Genomic DNA, 21174 nt, shown 5'->3' with positions numbered 1-21174 from the left:
CTATTTTACAGAATAAAAGTTCAGATAACAATGTCAGCTTTCTTTTGATACCAAATTTATTGATATACACTTGTTTTTAAAGAAAATTTCAACATTTTTGCACTGCGCGGCACCAAAAATGAAATTTCCCATTGAGTTTGCACATAGTGAGCCGCTGCCTCATGAGCCGCTGCCTCCACCACCCCTGACTTGGGTCATTGGATTGAATGCCATTCTGCTTCTGTTCAAGATACCTTCATGTAACTTTCCATAGTTCATCATGAATATATTAGCTTTCATTTGCTACCAAATATATTGCCATAGCTTCTTTACTTTCAAAGATATGCTCAAAAACAAAACGATCATGGCGAAAAGTGTGACACCACCACCCTTTTTGGCTGTTCAGTTCAAAACGCATGGCCATACGCATGAAAGAATTCATACCATATCGATGTAAATATTGCAACAACAGTTTCTCAAGTGCTCAAACTAATGATAAAGACAACGTCACTGATAATCTGTCAATTAGTCATTGAAATAAAAAGTCAAGTCATTCATCATATTTCGGCAGAAAGTCATAAATGTGTAATGAGGGTGCTCTCTATGTAATAATGAATAAGTTATTTTGATACAAGGTGGCAATTGTTATAGAGATTGGGTTGAGCAAAAAACCCCTCAAAACCTCAAATAAATGCCTTACGCAATTTGGTTAAGAGTGCGACGATATAAATTGTAACAAGTGTTTTACACAGGCAGGTGAGAAGATGGTACATGAAAGATTTCATACAAAAGAGACACTATACCAATGTGAATATTGTAGTACTTTTTCAGTGGCAAGTAACAAGAATATACACAAAAGGATTCATACCAAAGAGAAACCATATCAGTGTAAGATATTACATTTTAAAGAGTTTCTCACAGTCAAGTCACAAAACTGTACATAAAAGGATTCACGCCAAAGAGAAACTAAAGCGAATATTGTGGCAAGAGTTTTACAGAAACTAGTAAAAAGACTAACTAGACAAGGAAGAAAGACAGAAAGAACTAGAGGGCCTTCTATTTGTACAGAAATACGGCTATACCCGAATGTTATCGGTGTACACAAACTTATAGTCGATTTTGCTGAGGATTTGAAATAAAGAAATTGTAAAAAGTCGCCAATTGGGCGGAAAATGTATACAAAGTGAATGTCTAGGTCACAAGCTTTAATATGATAAAGGTTGCACCCTCGTTTAACTTAAAATTAAGATTATTAACAGTCGCTCAATTGCGCGTCGTCCAAGTACAAGCTTTCATTTAATGCATGTTCTACTCACGAAGCACTAAATAAAATACATGAAACATGAAACAATTATTATAAGCCTAACATTGCATTATTAACCATGCAAGTTTAATGCCAATTTATAATGAACAAGAAGAAGGAAAAATCTATACTACTAAAATAATAGCCGTTAGATGTGTGTGTCTGTGTGTCTGTCTGTCTGTCCGGCTATGCGTTCCGCCGCGCTTCGACGCATGGTTCCGATATTTCAGACATAGATGCGTACCGGGCGTGCCCTGTTTACCGGGTAGTTTCGAAGGTCATCGGAGGTCAAGGTCAAAGGTCAAAATTGTCCGATCGGGCCCAAACTTGGTGGGTGCCATCCTTGATAGGAGGGGAATATAATACGCGAAATAAAATCGAGGTCAACCGGGGTCAAAGGTCATTACGGAGGGGTCAAATTTCTAACTTTGTCCGATCGGGCTCAAACTTGGTGGGTCGAAACCTTCGTATGAGGGGAGCATGAAAAACATATGGAGGTCATCCGAGGTCAAAGGTCAAAGGTCATGGATTTCAAACTTTGTCCTATCGGCCTCAAACTTCGTGGGTCGAAACCTTCGTATGAGGGGATCATGAAAAACATTATATGGAGGTCATCCGAGGTCAAAGGTCAAAGGTCATGGATTTCAAACTTTGTCCTATCGGGCTCAAACTTCGTGGGTGGAATCCTTGATACGAGGGGAATATATGCGCAAAACAAAATTGAGGTCAACCGAGGTCAAAGGTCATGTAGGGGCTAAATTTAAACTTTGCCCTATTGGGCTTAAACTTGATAGGTGGAATCCTTCGTATGAGGGGAGCATGAAAAAAAGGTCATCTGGGGTCAAACAGTATCGCTATCATGCCAGTGCTCTCACAGCATCAGGGCTCTCACAGCTGCAGGTGCACTAGTAATTAATAATAATAATAATAATTCTTTTGTTTATTCTTGTTTTTAAATGATTAATAACGATGATTGAAAAAATATATGGGTTATAATGTGAATTCACATTCAAACATGGTTGTATTCGTCGAAACAGGCGAAACACTCCCGGAAACACTACGTCTTTAGAGTTGGTACTTGCTTACTCCCCATTCCAGATAAATAAAGCACTAATTTTTTGGGATTAAAAAAATATGGACAAGTTCTGCAAAATAAAACATAGCTAAATCCTAATCCTTTAGCTAGTCCTAACTGGCAATAAAAGTAAAATGTCAATATTTGGCCAATTTCTTGAAAAAAGAGCCAAAAACATGCATTTTTGGCATGTTTTCTGACAATCGAGTCACAAAAATCAAAGACTTGTAACAAGTCTAAACATTTAAAATCTAGAGTAGATGCCGCAATTTTGCTCTAATTCCCACTTTTTTGTGTTACTATAATTAAATAATTGGTTATAAAAATGAAACATGTCTTTTCCAAAACTAGAATGCATAAACTGAGATTAGTCTTAGTACAAGTCTTTAGGCTTGATTGCCACAGCATACGAAAAACACCCTAAAAACATGTGTTTTTGGCTCTTAATTCCAAAAATTGGCCAAATATTATTTTTTTTCTTTTATTGCCAGTTAGGACTAACTAAAGGATTAGGATTTAGCTATGTTTCATTTGGCAAAACAGGATAATATTTTTTTTATCCCAAAAAATTAGTGCTGTATTTTTCTGGAATAGGGAGTAATTATTCATAGATACCTTGAACGGTTGGAATACTAGTACACGGCTTACGGTGACGTGACCGGCGTAAGATTTATCCACGTTGTGTGGCAGAACGGTAAACTGCATATCCGTCTTTACACGCTTTTCAATGGGAAATGAACTTTGCTGCTTGGATGATGTCACGAGAGGTTAGCGTTTATTCCGTATTGAAAAGCGTGTAAAGACGGATATGCAGTCGACCGTCCTCGTAGATATAAAACTTGGTTTATCGACGAAGTTTTTCAGTTGCGATTGCGTAATGTTCAGTTATTTGAAAAACTAAGATTTGCAACCGATAAACGAAGTTTTTTCAATGCCCAGTCGAGAAACCCAAATTTTTCAATCGAAAATCCAAGTTTTTCAGTTTGAAAAACCAAGTTTGTCGGTGAAAATCTTTGATTTTCAATCAATGAATCCAAGTTTTTTTCGATCGAAAATCGGAAGTTTTTCAATGCCCAGTCGATAAACCAAGTTTTTCGACAAGCTATTTTTCGAAAAACTTGAATTTTCGATTGAAATCCACGTTTTTAGCTTGCAAAAGTTTGTATATCGACTGAGCAATTTAAAGTCCAAGGTTTTCAATGCCCAGTTGATAAAGTTACCCAATTTCGAAAATGGACGTTGAATGTACACTCTCATGAATATTGAATAGCAACATTTTCCAATTATGTCAGCGCTCTAATCAAAACAATAGATGAATAGATGCTGCAGCCCGTTGCTTACAGGCATAAGGCGCAAAGTTTATTGTAAACATGGATGCAAAATGGACAGGTATAGAGGAATCCAAATTCACGCATTCTTACACCTGACTAGCAGCCTTTAGTTGGGTCCCCGTCGGCTGCAATGTATCCAAAATGTGAAATGATTCGGCCTTGGTGGAAATTTTAAACTGCATTCCATCACCCGTTTTACACCTTCCGCGAAAACACAGGTAGACAAAAGAAAGATTAAAGTTTACAACACAATACAGTTCCCTTCGACAAAACACACAGCTGGTATATTCGCTGTTGAAGTGACATAATAATCGGATTAACTACACGCGGTATCTATGCATTGATGTACTTGCAAACAAAAGGACTATGTATGAATAGATGCGACGGGATTGCCTGCGGAATTATTTCCATTATATATATTATTAGCTATTATTCTATTAACCCTCCTCGTCCTTGCATCTTCTCTAGGTGTTAGGTGGCTTTTATTTGCACAATTGGACGCTCAAAACACCAGGTTGGTGCTAGCGGCTACCCAAAGATGTCCGACCAACTCATCTATACCAAATTATGAAATGTTATATAAGTTTACGGTAATGATTTTCTTCTTAACAAATTTAGCTTGGAAATGAAATTTACACACAGAAAAAGTAAACCATGATTAAAATTACAAACTAAAATCTAAAGAACAAAATAAAACGGGCCGACCCCGGGGTGGGGTCTCAATTCACAAGAAATTCACAAGGTAGACCCGTTCACGTGGCACCAGAGGCACGGTATCATCGCCCCGATATCTTCATGGCAGTAATCGCCATGGTAGGTTGAATCCACCGCCACGCATGGCCATTTTGTATCGACCTGTATAATAGTTTTAAGTCGCATAATGGGCCGAAGGACATCTGACTAAGGCTACTGACAATAGCTCCGATTAGCCCGGTAACTGACCTCGGTGTTTGTTAGTCGAGCATGGTACGCCATAGGTCATATGCTCATATAAATCAGAATTATTGCCCGGGACTTATTGTCAGTTTTTGACTCAAGACGCACGGTTCTTTCCTCAAGACGCAAGCTAACGACTATCATATCTGTTCAAAATATATATTCAAGTGCAAGGAACCACATCTGGTTTCTTTATACGAAATCATTTACGGGAGATATTCATCATTTTCTACCCCGGTATCCAAAGATTTTCTTCTCATATCAAACTCGTGCATTGTACATTCACGTGTATCGATCCCGTGTATTCATTTTAGTATCTCTGCTGACAAAGTAATTATTAGCCAGGCGATGTCGGTGTGCGAGGGGTCGGAGGTTCAAAACCGCATCCGGGGAAAAGGGTTTCTCTTCTTCTTTTTTCTTTGTTCCTTCCTTCTTTCCTTCCCCCTCGCCAAAAACAACTGGGCGTTAGGGTAAAATTGCCATAAAGCCATAACAAACCTAGCTCATTGTACGCACATATTTACGTCTCAGAAATATCACATGTCATGTTCATACTTTCGTGTTTTTTCATTTTTCTGCAGAATCATGAAGAAAGTATCTCCCTATCTGGTTGACCATCTGCCAGTTCATACTTGCAAGTATTGCAAACAAAGATTCTATTATAGTACTAGTAGATATTTACTTCATTTAAGATTCCATGAAAACTGGACACACCCATACAGGAATGGTTCGTTCCAACAGGCTGTTGCAGCATATCGCCGACATTTGTCTCTGCATCGTCAATCTTGCGCGCAGAGTTTCTCAAGTCCAGAAAAGATTAATGTACATAAAAGGATAAGCACCAAAACGAAACGTGACACATGTAAGATTTTTTCATGGGCAAAGGACAAGACGACAAGACATGAACGGATTCGTACTAAAGGGAAATCAGTACATGATCAACATGATAAACTTAAAAAACGACTGACAATTTGTTTGAAGAAAATAAATTTGGAAGAAATACTAAAGGGCAATATAATAGGAAAGTACTTTAAATGCATTAAATGTCATTGCTGCGAAAAAAATACCTTAACATCATGTGAAAAGTCAAAGAATGAATGGATTCACAATAAATATTCCAATAAGAGTTTCGTACAGGTAAGAATCAAAACTACACATGAAATGATTCATAGCAAAAAGAAACCCTATCAATGTAGATATTGCAAGAAGGGTTTCTCACTCTCAGGTGACAAGACTAAACATGAAAGGATTCATAGCAAAGAGAAACCATATCAATGTAGTCATTGTAAGAAGAGTTTCTCACTGTCACATATCAAGACTAGACATGAAAGGATTCATACCAAAGAGAAACCATACAAATGTAAGTATTGCAACAAGAGTTTCTCACAGTCATGTCACAAGACTAGACATGAAAGGATTCATAGCAAAGAGAAACCCTACCAATGTAGATATTGCAACAAGAATTTCGCACAGTCAGGTAATAAGACCTCACATGAAAGAGTTCATAGCAAAGAGAAACCCTTCCAATGTAGATATTGCAACAAGAGTTTCTCATGGTTAGCTGGCAAGACTTCACATGAAAGGACTCATAGCAAAGAGAAACCATATCAATGTAGATATTGCAAAAAGAGTTTCTCATGGTCATGTGACAAAACTATACATGAAAGGACTCATACCAAAGAGAAACCTTACCAATGTAAATATTGCAGCAAGAGTTTCTCACGTGCAAATAGCAAGACTATACATGAAAGGATTCATACCAAAGAGAAACCTTACCAATGTAGATATTGCAACAAGTGTTTCCCACGGTCAGGTCAAAAGACCTCACATGAAAGAGTTCATACCAAAGAGAAACCCTACCAATGTAAATATTGCAACAAGAGTTTCTCATGGTCAGCTGTCAAGACTAAACATGAAAGGACTCATAGCAAAGAGAAACAAACCCTAACAATGCAGATATTGCAACAAGAATTTCGCACAGTCAGGTCAAAAGACCTTACATGAAAGAGTTCATAGCAAAGAGAAACCATACCAATGTAAGTATTGCAACAAGAGTTTCTCACTCCGGTATCAAGACTACACATGAAAGGATTCATAGCAAAGAGAAACCATACCCATGTAGATATTGCAACAAGTCAGGTCACAAGACTTTACATGAAATGATTCATACCAAAGAGAAACCATATCTATGTAAATATTGCAACAATAGTTTCTTACATTCGGGTACCAAGACTGCACATGAAAGGACTCATAGCAAAGCGAAACCCTACCAATGTAAATATTGCAAGAATTATCGTAAAAATCCCCCAATATTATTCAGTGGACTTGAATTTTATTTCATTATTTTGCGCCTTTGTCTATTGATAAAATTAACCTATTTTGTGTGTTGAATCATTCCTTTCTAGAGTCTATGGCTGAATAGAGATTTTCAAACAAGAAACTATTTGGATATTGTGAGGCAACGGGAATAGAAACACTAATAATCATGCATGATTGATTGATAATACGCGGCATATTCAATTTTTAGTTTGAGACACATGTTGATAAGAAATTTCTTTTCAGCTGTGGTACTTATGATCCTTTGTGCTATTATTTATTCAGGTGGCATACATGATGGATCAAAGGAGGAGCGATAGTGCACTATCCATGGCTATTCGCTGGAATAGTGATTACATCATCACCTTGGATAAAGACATGCAGCCATGCATACAATTTGAAGTATTTTGGTTCAAGCACCTCTCAAGGACAGTCCCCCTGTTTACCATGTTCATACAGTATGACTAATTGGATTTTTGGAAACCAACCAATTGGTAAAAAGAACATGATCAATTCTGACAAAACTTAATATTTTTAAGACATGATTGCAGAATATTATGATTTATTTAGCTAATTACTATAACTGGATGAGTTTTTAAGCTCTTAAAATTGTGTAGTTTTTGAAATAATGCCATTTAGGTGGATGTAAACTTCTTCTGTTCAACACAAAGTCAATAGGAACCATGCATGACTGGGAACATGTGCTTGAACCAAAGTAGGCCGCATACAGGCTGTATATGACATCACACTATTCCAGCGAATAATACCTTGGTGTACCATCGTGTCCTTCACTCCAGCTCAGAGAACTTGTGAAGTTGGTAATTAAACTGACAATCTTTGTAAGATTAGTATCTTTGAAAAGACCGGTATTGTATTCAATCTATGATTGCAGATATAGGTGATGAGTACAACCACAGATATTGGAACACATCTGTGGTACAACCTGCTTTTGCTTGTAGTGCAGCGCGATATATTCACAATTGTTTTCACCTATCGCTATGGTCGTTAACAGTAGCGTAACAGTATCAGAGTGCCCCCCAAACAAAAAATGAAAGATAAAAGTGCCCTTCTGACAAAAAATGAAAGAGAAAATCAGGAGGGCAAAGGAAAACAAAAGGGGCAAGGAGCCCCTCTTCTACCAAAATTCAGCCCAATCATGGGCCAAAATAGTGTAAAATACAAAATTCTTAAAAAGCACTACGCTGCAAGCACATTGTAAATAGATAAAGCCATTTCCATCCTGATAATGGACGAAAATAGTGTAAAATACCAAATTTTTGTGCGATACTCGCGCACATCGTCCCAATAAAGCCTTTTTCGCAGCTCGAAGACATACACTCTACGTGCCGAAAAACTTTTTAACCCCCTGTTCATACACCCAAAACTTGTTTAACCCCCCCTATTCAGAACTCCCTACATATTTTCCAGCCCCCCCCCACCAGAGTATTTCTGAACACTCCCTTAGGAAATCATTGTGGAAAAAGCCAAGAATTATTTATCTGTAATGAGGGAACACCATATGTACATGGGGGTATAACTTCATCTAAAGTAAATAAGCAGACTAATTCCATAAGGAAATTATATTGGAAAAAGCCAAGTATTATTTACCATAGACTTCCCATGTAGGCCTACATGGGAGTATTTGACACTTTGTTGAGGCCAATTTAATTTAAAATCCCTGTCTATATGTTGCTGTGATGATTTATAAAATTTGAAGAACATCTATATCTACATCTACATATAGGCTACTCAACAAAGTTGCATGAAAGCAATATCTAGTTGAGGTGATCAAAGGCGCCGGTTGAAAACAACAAGGCTATACAAAACTTGAGGGAAAAAACGGCATGAAATTACATATTATTAAGGGAAGGGGTATGAACGTCTGGACAGTATTTATTTTGGGACATTAGAGCACATCAGACATATCGAATTGCATTCTGAATACGAAGAATGTCCTACTGATATCAAATAATTTTGATTTTTTTAATTCGCAATGTAATAACATTTTATGGCAAATGATTAAAAATTTATATTTTTGATATTTAACAGTGCTCGAAGTAAACTTTATAAATCTGATGATTTATACTTTAAGTGTATGTAGGTGGGATGAAAAGCCGACGATCAATTGAAAATTTTGACCTTTCGTATTGAAAATATGGATTTTTTCCCAAAACACCAAAAAAAATTAGGTCTTTTTGGGAAAAAATCCATATCTTCAATATGAAAGATCAAAATTTTCAATTCATCGTCAGCTTTTCCTCCCAGCTACATACACTTTAAGAATATATCATTATATTTATAAAATTTACTTCGAGGACTGTTATATAACAAAAATGTGAAAAAATATCAAATTTTAATAATTTGTCATACAATTTGTATTATATCGCGAATTTCAAAAAATGTAAATTATTTGATATCAGAAAGACATTCTTCGTATTCAGAATGCAATTCGATATGTCTGATGTGCTCTCATGTCTGACAAAAAATACTGCCGAAACGCTCAAAACGCTCATTCCAGATCCCTTAAGAAAGCTTGAACGATTTTATCTATAAAACGAGGTCTTAAATCCGAGCTAAAATGAGGATATACAGGGGTGAACATAACTGGAGTCTTATCAATTCTTTTGTGTACTGTATGTCATGTATGCGATGTTTAATACTGCTGCAATACTTTCGGTTTTGGTCCTCGTAAGAAATTTCACCCTGAAGAAAATGGTGACGGTTCCTCTATCCCTTGCAACAGCCTCCCCAAACTAAACATTTTAAATTGAATTGATGCGTACGCAAAATCTTCCCCACCTTCGAATAAAATGGCAAAATTTGGTGAGTAGACTCCAGCATCCGAGTCCCAGGTCTCAAAATAAGCCAAGTCTGAGTAGGCACTATTATTTGCGTGGATAACCCATGGCTTGCTCCACGTTCGACAGCCATCTTTGCTGATTTTCACCGCCACGTTTCGTCTGAATATCGATGCTGGGTTGGAGAAGACAACCCATGTGTTGGATGGTGAGAGTGGCTCTGGGGATGTAAAACCTATCATGCTAGCCTGTATCAATATAAACATGGATGATAAGTTTAATTAGCACAAACTTTTTTAATTAAATTAGATTCAAGCGCTATATTTCACAACTTCAAAAATACATGATATATATACTGCTAGAATTATATTAACAACACAATATGAAGCAATGTACAAGCCCATAGCGGACTGTTAAATGAGATCACAAAGGTAAAACAAGAAAAGAGACAGGAAAACATACAACTCTGTGATGGACAAAACACCCGGGGGGGGGGGCACTCAACTTCGGAAGTGACGGGTATGTGCCTACCGGAGTCGCGAAGTAGGGGCCTATCAGGTACAAAGTGTTATTTTAAAAAAGGGGGTCATTGGGTACAAACAAAATAAAAAAGGGGGTCATTGGGTACAATATTTTGAAAAAAGGGGGTCATCGAGTATAAGATTTAAAAAAAGGGTCATCGGGTAGAAAATTTTGAAAAAATGGAGCAAAATTTTGAAAATTTCGGCATAATTTTGAAAAAATGGAGCAAAATTGACAGTTTCGGCATTTTTGTTGCATTTTGATGATGCTATTCTAGAAAATCTAGAAAAAAAGGGGTCATTTGGGTAGCCGCAACCAAAAAAAAAGGGGGTCATTGGGTATAGTCGACTTCAAAAGAGGGGGCCTATTGACAGGCACATACCGTCACTTCCAAAGTTGAGTGCCCCCCCCCCCCCCGGGACAAAACAATAAGATCCAAATAGAGCTAGACAAGATAAGAAGAGCGTACGGCATCAACGATGGGAATCAATAACAAGCAACAAGGCCTCAACGATTACACTGTCGTCTGTGACTTCATCAGTCTCGAAGAAGTCAGTGCCACACCTGACGATGGGAATCAATAACAAGCAACAAGGCCTCAACGATTACACTGTGGTCTGTGACTTCATCAGTCTTGAAGAAGTCAGTGCCACACCTGACGATGGGAATCAATAACAAGCAACAAGGTCTCAACGATTACACTGTCGTCTGTGACTTCATCAGTCTTGAAGAAGTCAGTGCCACACCTGACGATGGGAATCAATAACAAATAACTGTCGGAGTCACAGTTTCATCAGGTGTGCCTCTGACCACAACAGTTTGGAAGAAATCAGAGCCACATATGACGACGGGACTCCTTAATAAGAAGCAACGATTCAATGGGCATGCTGTGGAATTGAACTTGTCCAACTCGAGGTGCTGCACCTGCTGATTTTTTGTCTTAAAAAAATACTTCAAATACCCCAACAGATGTGACCCAATTTAGTGCACTCAGGCTAATGTCGGGAGATAATACAGCTTAACACGATTCTCTATGGATGAGATTGTCGAATTTCTGGCCTACTAAGATTGGCCATGATGTAATGTATCTTTAAATGGATCTGGCATATAATTGGGAAACCTGGGAGGGAATGCTTGCATGAACCAGTACAAAAGTTAAAAGCATTTGAATGTTTGAACGAACCAATACAAATGTGTGGCAGTTGAGAACACATAATCGTTTCTATAGCGGAATTTATACTCGAACACCTTTGCGGAAAAGTGAATCGCACCAATGATCAGTGTACAAAATCGTCATCGTATATGAATACTGAGCATGCGCGCAATTCACTTTTCTGCAAAAGCGACTGGGTATTGACGGACTCCCTGAGGCGGTTAACGTTCACTAACAAGCATTACACACATTGCACAGCTGGTGACAACAAGGATTCAGTCTAGAATGAGTATAAACTCAACTTTACACAATCACTTTTTTTACATGACATGACATGACATGACATGACATAAAGGGTCTTTACGTACCATTACTCAGCCATACATGGCAGAGTTGGGCCCGGATGCAGTAAAAATTATATACCTCCCAGTGCACAGATACAAACAGAAAGTAACTCAGGATACTGCGCCAATAAAGTATCCTGACACTTGGAAAAATAATCACAATTTCGAAACTGAACAATTTTGGGGTAAAATTTTTTAATAGATGCACTAATCCTGCACATTATGACACCACATTGAATCCAATGTGACCTCAAGAGGTAAAGTTACAAGCAATTGAATAGACGAAGGTCCAGTTTTAAAAGTGACAAACTGGCCTATACAAGGCGCAAAAAGATTCCCAACAAGCGAAAAAAAGAGACAACACAGTTTCTTCAATGAAGCGTTATTTAAAGCAGTTTTTATTTCAGTTTTACTTCTCTGTACTTTTCATAACTTTCATTTTATTTGTCAGTTCTTTTGTTTCAGTTTTCTTTTGTTCCTTTTGTTTTAAATTAAAGCCAAACGCATAAATTAGCCATTCACCACTCTCAAACCAGATGTTTATAGTCTGTGGAGTTTTGAATAGGCCAGTTTGTCACTTTTAAAACGGGACCTTCGTCTAATCAAATGCTTGTAACTTTGCTTCTTGAAGTCACATTGGATTCAATGTGGTGTCTTAATGTGCAGCATTATAGAGTGCATCTATTAAAAAAACAAATTTACCCCAATACTCTTCAGTTTGGAAATTGTGATTATTTATCCAAGTGTAAGGATACTTTATTGGCGCAGTATATTATAATACGCAGAAAGCCGAATCTTGGACAGCTATCCACGATAGCAATTGCTTTATTCTATGTGGTAGTAACTGAATTTTGACCGAGATAATGCTCGCTGCATTGTAATACATACCTGACATCCACCAGCCTGGGCTTTATTCTATGTGGTAGTAACTGAATTTTGACCGAGATAATGCTCGCTGCATTGTAATACATACCTGACATCCACCAGCCTGGGCTGGCCATGTTGTGTTATCTTCCAATAAGAATGGTCCCTGCAGAAAGTAGGTATAATTCTTCGGCTTATTTTTATATCCTGGTTCTAGTAATGACCACGCAAAATTAGGTGTACCGAAACTTGCGCCCTCGTCATTACTGAATGCCAAAAGGCGAGGCTGATCCGGATGTAGTGTCCTTGCATTTATACAGAGTTCATTGTCAAGCTCTACTGCCTGTTTGAAGGAAAAAAGTCACGTTCATTGTACGATCATAGACCCGGGAAGATATGAAATACGTGTATCCCTACCTAAGGCTAAATGGAAGTGCGTGGGCTCAAATCATGGGCCAGTAGGAAACCGTTCTAGCAGCAAATGTATTGACAGTGGACATCCCTATAAATAGTCAATAACAAAAAATGGAAAGCAAACTTATACTTCTACGCTACTCAAATTTTGGTACACTCACCGGAATGCTTTCACCGGTTCAACCGGCATCTTCAACGGATATTATTGCTCTGAAGATTCTTTGACCCGGTGAAAATGTGCTCCGGTGAGTGTTCCAAATTTGAGTAGCGTAGAAGTATAAGGTTACTTTCTATTTACATTTCTGCTACGTATGAATATACATTAATAACCTCATGAATATACGCGATGTGTTTAATGCAGGTCATTGAAAAAGTATAATAACCGCGTCTCGTGACGTAGCTCAAAGTACGCTTTACAATAACCGCGCCGCGTGACCATTTATCAGAGATGCCAGTTTTCAGGTTTTAACCTGAATTCAGGTTTTTTATGAGTTCAAATTCCCGCGTTTTTATTTATTTTCAGCCTGTTTTGGGGCTTTTTGGCCTGCATTCACGTGCTTTTCAGGTTTTTTGAGCGAAACTGACATCTCGAAACGAGACTGGCATCTCTGATTTATGCATTCGAACAGTTTACGCGGACGTGCCGCCGTATTTGGACATCGCAGGATTGCGTACGTGCTAGTGTGATTGGTCGATAGCGATATTTATTTAATAGGCTATTCGATTTTTCACAGGGAAAACGAAAGATACCATAAAATTGTGTTCTGTTTTCAAATCTAAAAGAAGAAAATGTGACGTAAATTGAATTTAAAAAGTGAAAAGTGACGGATATGAATGAGGTTAACGACTTTGCATCATTTATTTTTCGAGAATTGTGAAATATCTAAACATTGTGCTTTGAACCATGGAAAACTGCTGATGCGCAGTCATTAACTTCTAATCATAATAACAGAAAAAATGGGTTGTGTCCTGTAGGGCACAGCAAGCACACCTTCATTGTTGGACCAATTTTTGTATTTATTTATTTTCAGAAATTAAAAAAAAATCATGCATATACGTGTATGCAAAATCTTTATGGGGTGGGTATTTAAATCACTTTTTGTTACTTAAGTACCGCCTATATTTCAATAATGCGGTGTCCGGACCAGATTTTGAGGACATAAGACAGGGTCAACAGAACTAAAATGAAGTTGAATGTTCAGTGTCCTTTTTAGTGATGATAGTTTCTCAGAAATGTGCTTGGAGCTCAGGTTTGAAGCTAATTTTTGGGTATTTTATTTATTTAAGTAAAATTTAGCCAAAGGTATCCAGGATCTTCATGGGTGTCACGTATACATCTCAGGAAAGGAATGGAAAAAGAGACTGGCGTCAGGTCTCCGGACTGGAAAACGATCTTGAGAACGGCACTTATCATCTGTAGTGGAAAGTACAGACCACAGAAGCAGTAAGGTACCAATATGTTCACCCGTGTATGTCCTAAACAACGGAAAATATGTCAAAATTAAAATCAGCAGCCAATGCCTGTACCTTAGCTCCGATTTAAGACCTCATTGTTGAAATCAGTTGAGAAATAAAGACACGATGATCCAAAATTCTAAGGAAGATGCAAATTCATACACAAAGTGTTCTTTAAAAAGAAAAATAGCGCCATGCTTTTCATTGATTGGAACATCAAAGCTCACCTTTTAATATTGTTCCTTCCTTGGGGTTTAAATCACCGTTTCTTTTATTCTCACTAACTTCAACCAATATGTCTAAATCAGAGCTTATATGGTACTGGTAATGGCTGCAGGTTTTAATTTTGACTATTTTTCTTTGTTGAGGATGTTCCTTAGTTCTTTTGTGGTCATACCGAGTAGCCCCCTGGGAATTTGAAATTATGACACTGAAAATAACACTGAAAACCATTTTCAGCATTACTCTAGTCATTTTCAGTGTTACTCTGGGTATTTCAGTGTGGCTATTGTTCAGGGATTATCTTTTATAACAATAGCATGGTCCAATATATTCCAGTGTGATTAGGACCGTTTCAGTGGGATTAACGGCACTCATTTTCAGAAGTTTTGCACTTGATTTCTCAGTGTGATTTAGACATAACAAAATAACTCTTTTCAGTGCTATTTCAATGGTAATTGTTCAGCGCCGGGGTTCAGCGTTACTGTGCAGTTTCAGTGTGATTTTCAGTCTCAATATCTATAACAACCTGTATTAACTTACTGTTGCTTCATCACTAAATATTGCAATGCCGTTTGGATCTTCCCTATAGCCAAGGCTGCCTCCTGGATGCCACGTGTTACCGTGATCATCACTGTATATCACATTGGATTGGGGGTAACTCCCATTTGTAAAATCTGCAAAGTGTAAGGTATACATACTGATAGATGAGAAATGGGTGTTGGCTCAATTGAAAATTGAAAATGGCAGAACATTAATAAATTGACATATTTTGATCAGGGAAGAAAGTAGGGAAGAATAATTATAATGTACATTCATGTAGTGCATACAGCTTTCTTGCACATCCAAGTCTGTAAATATTGCCACAATATTGAATGAGGGATACTGCAACCATAATGCTTTTATACAACAGGAGCTTAAAGCTCCAATTAAATGAGGTATGGGTCCTTAACAGGGGCGTAGCCAGCTTTCTTGGTCGAGGGGGGGGGGGCAAAATTGCGTCATACAATACATAGAGACTGTATGTCTTCGAGCTTCACGAAAAGGGCCTTATTTGGATGATGTGCGCGCGTAGCGCGAAAAAAATGGTATTTTACACTATTTTCGCCCATTATCCGGCTAAAAAGGGCTTTATTGTTACAATGTGCGCGCGTAGCGCGGAAAATTTTGTATTTTACACTATTTTGGCCTAAATTTTGCTAGAAAAGGGGCTCCTTGCCCTTTTTTTTCCTTTGCCCTCCTGATTTTCTCTTTCATTTTTTGTCAGAGGGCACTTTTTCTTTCATTTTTTTGTCAGGGGCGGCACTCTACCCCCTGCCAACCCCCCCATCCCCCACTGGCTACGCTACTGGTCCTTAATATATTGTGCTCTATTATTTTGGTTTAAATCTGAGTACTAAGTCTAAGTAAAACACAAAGTCTTCCCTGTAACATGTTCTATTAGCTAGACACACCCAACATTGGAAACAGATGATGAACCAAATCAGAGTGATGTCTACAGAATATCAATAAGAGCAAAACTTCTGACCGGTATACAACTTACAAGGAAACCAGGAAAAGTTCAACCAATTTAACATTGAGCCAATGCCTGCTGTGTGGCGAAGCTGCAGAAACATGCAGGGAACAACTCCTTGTCTGCTGTTCAGAATTTCTAGTGCACTTTTTGTATTCCAATTGATCCATGTTGTTTTTGCAGATTTAGCACTTCTGTGGTCCTTGGAACTGGAAATTTTTGGCTATACATTTGCTGTGTTTGTCCCCCTCTGCGTACCACGTCTGTACCCAGCAAACACAAAAACGTTTTAAAAACGTTTTAAATAAGTTATATTTTGGCTTTTGGTTTAAGTAAAAACGTTTTAATAACATTAAAATGTCGGGTTATATAAATGTAACGGAATTTTCCTGTGCTAAATCAACCCCTCGCATAATCATGATAATGCACCGTCTGGAATTGTCATCAACCGACAGACCGTCATAGCGCCCTCATTTTGGTTGTGAGTTTCACTGACCTCTATAGAGGTCATTGGTGAGATTGCGTGAGTTTGTTTACACTTCGGAGAAACCTGGCACGATCAGCATTCTCGTACATTCAGCGAAGCTCTGACCAGCGTGTGGCCCATGTGTTGTGGTGGTATGCCGCTGAACTTGGTCCCGGAGGATTGTGCTGTTAAAAACATGTGATATTTTTGCTGTGCCAGCACAATCGAGGGGAATCAACAACAATCATGGGTTAAACGTAATTTCGGGTGATTATTTCACTGATTTTGACTGATTTGTGCTGATTATGGAGGATGAGTTGAAATATAAGCTGCAGCTATGATTAATACAAGAACTGCTGCTGCAACTGTGATACAATGATGAATGAATACATGGTGATTTACGGAGCTTTTTGATGCAGAATGTGAGTGCTTCTGTGTTGTTTTGATATTGGAAACCTGATTGCAAAGATACAGCGTCACAGTATGGAGAGTTTGGGTTCTTCATTCTGCCAAGCGACGGTGCATTGGGACATTGTGTGATGGGTCATCGTATTCGACGATCATGATCTTGTGTACAGCATATATAGACTGTATGATACAGGTTCGCAGATTGTTTATAAAAAAATGACTCATTCATATTGTTCAGCGCTGACAAAATATTGTGCACTTTTCAGACATAAACAAATGGCCATAAATTACATGTAATATACCCGGGTTTACACACACATTTCTGTTGACCAATTTGCATTTCATGACTGTGTTTTGGTTCCATTTTACTGTGTATATTTTTATGTTTTATTATGTGACCCAGTGAGTTTGATCTAAGGTTTGGCCCTCTAATATGATCTCAGCAAATAACATGATGTTGTGTGATATTTATTATGTTTTATTATGTGACCCAGTGACTTTATTTTATTGACTAAATTGTTTTCTGGAACCAATAATTTGCTCCCCTAATGCTGGTACGTGATGCGTGATATTTATGTTTTATAAGTCAAGCTAACCGCTGTGGTATACATAATAACTTTCAATATGAAACCAGGATTTGACTTCAAATCAGAGATCAATCAGTGCCGTGTATTTTATTCATGTTTTAAGATAATATAAGGTGATTTCCAAGGTGTAAGCAAATTGAGTCCTGTGTGATTTTCTTGTATTATTAAGTAAGCGCCCTCTTATCGCGTTTGCTTGCGACGCGTCCCATGTTTTTTTTTTGTGTGTCAATATTCAAATTAATCGCCAAATTGCGTTCCTGTGTGATTTTCTTGTATTTAAGTATAAAAAGCGCCCTTTTGTCGCGGCTGCTTTTGGCGCGTCCCATGTTTCATGTGCCAAATTATTCAAATTAAGCGCCTTTTTGTGTTTGCGCATGCGATTTCGCACTCAGACATCGGCCAGGTTTCTGCGCCTGACCCTTACCCCGCCGTCCAGAGACCGCTCGGACTTTAATTCTGTTACATTGGTGTCAGAAGTGGGATTTTTGTTTGTGCTCGCTATTACATATTGATGTATTTTGGTGTGACTGAATTTTGCAGGTGTTACCCACTCAAGCCTAATCAGATGTAAATGTGAGTAATTTTTGCCAATCAAGGAGTAATTAAGGGAGCATCAGTAGTACTTTTTGACATCATCATAACTGCAGGACTTTTAGTGTCATGTGATGGAGACTATGGCTGACCTTGTCTGATGGATTTTCTTGCCATGTACATGTAGGGGAATCTCGGTTGTTAGACAAGCACTGATCCGACACATCGACTCAGGTGATAATAGTTCCAGCAGAGACAATAATGTGATGTTCATCTTGTAAATATTTTATCAGGTGAAAGACTACTAGTGCTTTTTCTTGGGGTTGGATGACTTTTAAAATTTCATGTCATGTTTTGTGTTTACCAATTAAAATCATCTTGTGTCAGCAGAGTATGAGTTGCAACCAGAGCATAATCCAGGTGTCGACGGAGGAGAGTCAAAGTGTTTTGTCTGCGGAATGCCTGAAGTTGAGACGTGATCCCTTCAAGAGGTTGCGATGGAGACTCAATGATGGATGCAGATGGAGCTTATAATTAATTTAGCCCCTGAAGACTCGGAGTATGGACATATGCATTCTGGACAGGATTTGTAACTACCTGGCTGCACTGATTTGTACATATGTAGCGTAACTGAACCAATTAATGACAAGACGAGCAAGCCAATGAGGACGAGTACAGCCAACCAATACATTGTACATGAGATCATCCTGATAGCCTCCTGTGTGGTGCCCATCTAGGTTGGATCGGGAGACAGGTCTGCTGAATTTGTAGGTAGACTTTGTCTTCTTGTAGACTGGTGTCTTTCCGGGCCGTTGCTACTGTGTGTGCCACAAGGGAGTGTTGTCGTGCCAAGAGTGAAGAAACTTATTAAATGCAGAAGTGAAGTTGATGAAACACTGAGTTTGGAGGTAGACTAGTCATGCTGAAGTAATTCAAGGGAAATATGCTGAAGTCAGCGGGAGTAATTTTTGAGCGATGACAGGCTCGTGCCGACCAGGAGGACCACCCACGTTGACCCCCTGGCTCCGGTAGTCCCGGGACGACCCTGGTGGTAGTTCATAGTAGTGATTTGAGACGCGTATGTGCAGTAAATTATGTGAATTATTTGTGTGTTATCAGGATTTCAATCAGAGGTGGTGATTCAGAGACTGTTTTAATGATGTGTTTGCGCAGTGATTTCAATTATGTACCTGAGGCTGATATATTACTCGACAGTGATTTGATTATCGGAGTTATGGCCATGCAAGCGCAGTTAATTGTGGAGGGACCAATCAGTGTATGTCTAGCAGAAGAGGAGGATCGTGTTTCAATGCTGTTTTCAAGTGTCGTGTAATAGACTGAAGCGAACATTGTGAAGAAGATTTGAGCGATGCATTTATAGACATCTACTTCGAGTATTGCAAGGAAGGAGTAAATTGGTTGCACCGACTTTTACCAGTCTGTGGGGTGTATAGACTAGCTGTTAGATGCATGTATAGAAGTCTTATAGACATCTACGAGACGATTGTTCAAAGGAAGGAGTTCACGTTCGCTGTTGTATTTTCATGTGCAAGTTTGTAAATTATCATTGTGGTGGCTAACGTCTGACTTGGCTATTTTCAGAATATGGCGCTTGTCCTGCGATTGGCGATGCTCGGCATTTACATATGCTCGCGTAATTTTCAATTTTGGTAGCGTTCGGTTCAGCGCTGTGTTTTTCACTAAGTTTACACCTTGGAAAATGTGTGTTAATCTATGCAAAATGTTGATTATTGGTTGTGCATTTCATGTCATGTTCATTCACTCCTCCATTTCACTAATACATCATTAATTCATTCACATCATTTTGTTTGACAATGACATGAAGCTTTAACTTAATGCCAAGTAATGAAAAAAAAAAAAGATAATTGTATATTGTGTGTCATAAATATTGTTCTATGCAAAGTAAAGGGTTTTATCAATCTACATATTGCATGTAAACAAATCTGACTGTGCTGTGATATGGCAGGTAATTTACAGTGACTGTTAAACTATATTGAGAAACTAAAGAGTCACTTTTTGTGCTAGCAGTGAACATTTAAAGTTGAACTGAGTTTATGAAAATGCCACTGTTATGGACACATACAAAGGAGCACTGTGATATAGTATTAATCCATGTACATCTAAACACATGTCACTTTTTGTGCTGGCAGTGAACATTGAGATGCTGAACTGATACTTAAAAATGCCACTGTTATGGACACATACCAAAGAGTACTGTGGAACAATAATACATGTACACTCCCTTTATGCCTGGTGGTTTGTCAGCGCTGGGGCAGCGCTTCGATGGAGGAGGGGGTTGTGTAACGGAATTTTCCTGTGCTAAATCAACCCCTCGCATAATCATGATAATGCACCGTCTGGAATTGTCATCAACCGACAGACCGTCATAGCGCCCTCATTTTGGTTGTGAGTTTCACTGACCTCTATAGAGGTCATTGGTGAGATTGCGTGAGTTTGTTTACACTTCGGAGAAACCTGGCACGATCAGCATTCTCGTACATTCAGCGAAGCTCTGACCAGCGTGTGGCCCATGTGTTGTGGTATGCCGCTGAACTTGGTCCCGGAGGATTGTGCTGTTAAAAACATGTGATATTTTTGCTGTGCCAGCACAATCGAGGGGAATCAACAACAATCATGGGTTAAACGTAATTTCGGGTGATTATTTCACTGATTTTGACTGATTTGTGCTGATTATGGAGGATGAGTTGAAATATAAGCTGCAGCTATGATTAATACAAGAACTGCTGCTGCAACTGTGATACAATGATGAATGAATACATGGTGATTTACGGAGATTTTTGATGCAGAATGTGAGTGCTTCTGTGTTGTTTTGATATTGGAAACCTGATTGCAAAGATACAGCGTCACAGTATGGAGAGTTTGGGTTCTTCATTCTGCCAAGCGACGGTGCATTGGGACATTGTGTGATGGGTCATCGT

At 38.4% G+C, this 21174-nt stretch overlaps 1 protein-coding gene across 1 annotated transcript; it reads right to left on the bottom strand.

Annotated features, from left to right (window-relative positions):
- Positions 1-9287: 9287 nt before the first annotated feature.
- On the bottom strand, positions 9288-17193 carry LOC140139229 (sialidase-3-like). Its single transcript, XM_072161009.1, has 4 exons — positions 17091-17193; positions 15253-15386; positions 12731-12964; positions 9288-9986 (listed from the first exon to the last, which is right to left on the bottom strand). The coding sequence occupies exons 1-4, from the start codon at positions 17191-17193 to the stop codon at positions 9639-9641; spliced, it is 819 nt and encodes a 272-aa protein (XP_072017110.1). The 3' UTR covers positions 9288-9638.
- Positions 17194-21174: the final 3981 nt, after the last annotated feature.

This window comes from Amphiura filiformis, chromosome 18, assembly GCF_039555335.1.
Source record: "Amphiura filiformis chromosome 18, Afil_fr2py, whole genome shotgun sequence".
In the NCBI taxonomy this organism is placed as follows: Eukaryota; Metazoa; Echinodermata; class Ophiuroidea; order Amphilepidida; family Amphiuridae; genus Amphiura; species Amphiura filiformis.
The sequence above is the reverse complement of the archived record's forward strand: the minus strand, read 5'-3'. Positions and strand labels throughout refer to the sequence as shown.

Bases quoted from the DNA above. Each gene is read 5' to 3' on its own strand.
- LOC140139229 (XM_072161009.1), bottom strand. From the start codon at position 17,193: ATGAAGAACCCAAACTCTCCATACTGTGACGCTGTATCTTTGCAATCA. The intron at 12,965-15,252 runs GTAAGTTAATAC...TCCTTCAAACAG, and splicing joins TATTTAGTGATGAAGCAACA to GCAGTAGAGCTTGACAATGA. The intron at 9,987-12,730 runs GTATGTATTACA...ATATTGATACAG, and splicing joins CCCAGGCTGGTGGATGTCAG to GCTAGCATGATAGGTTTTAC.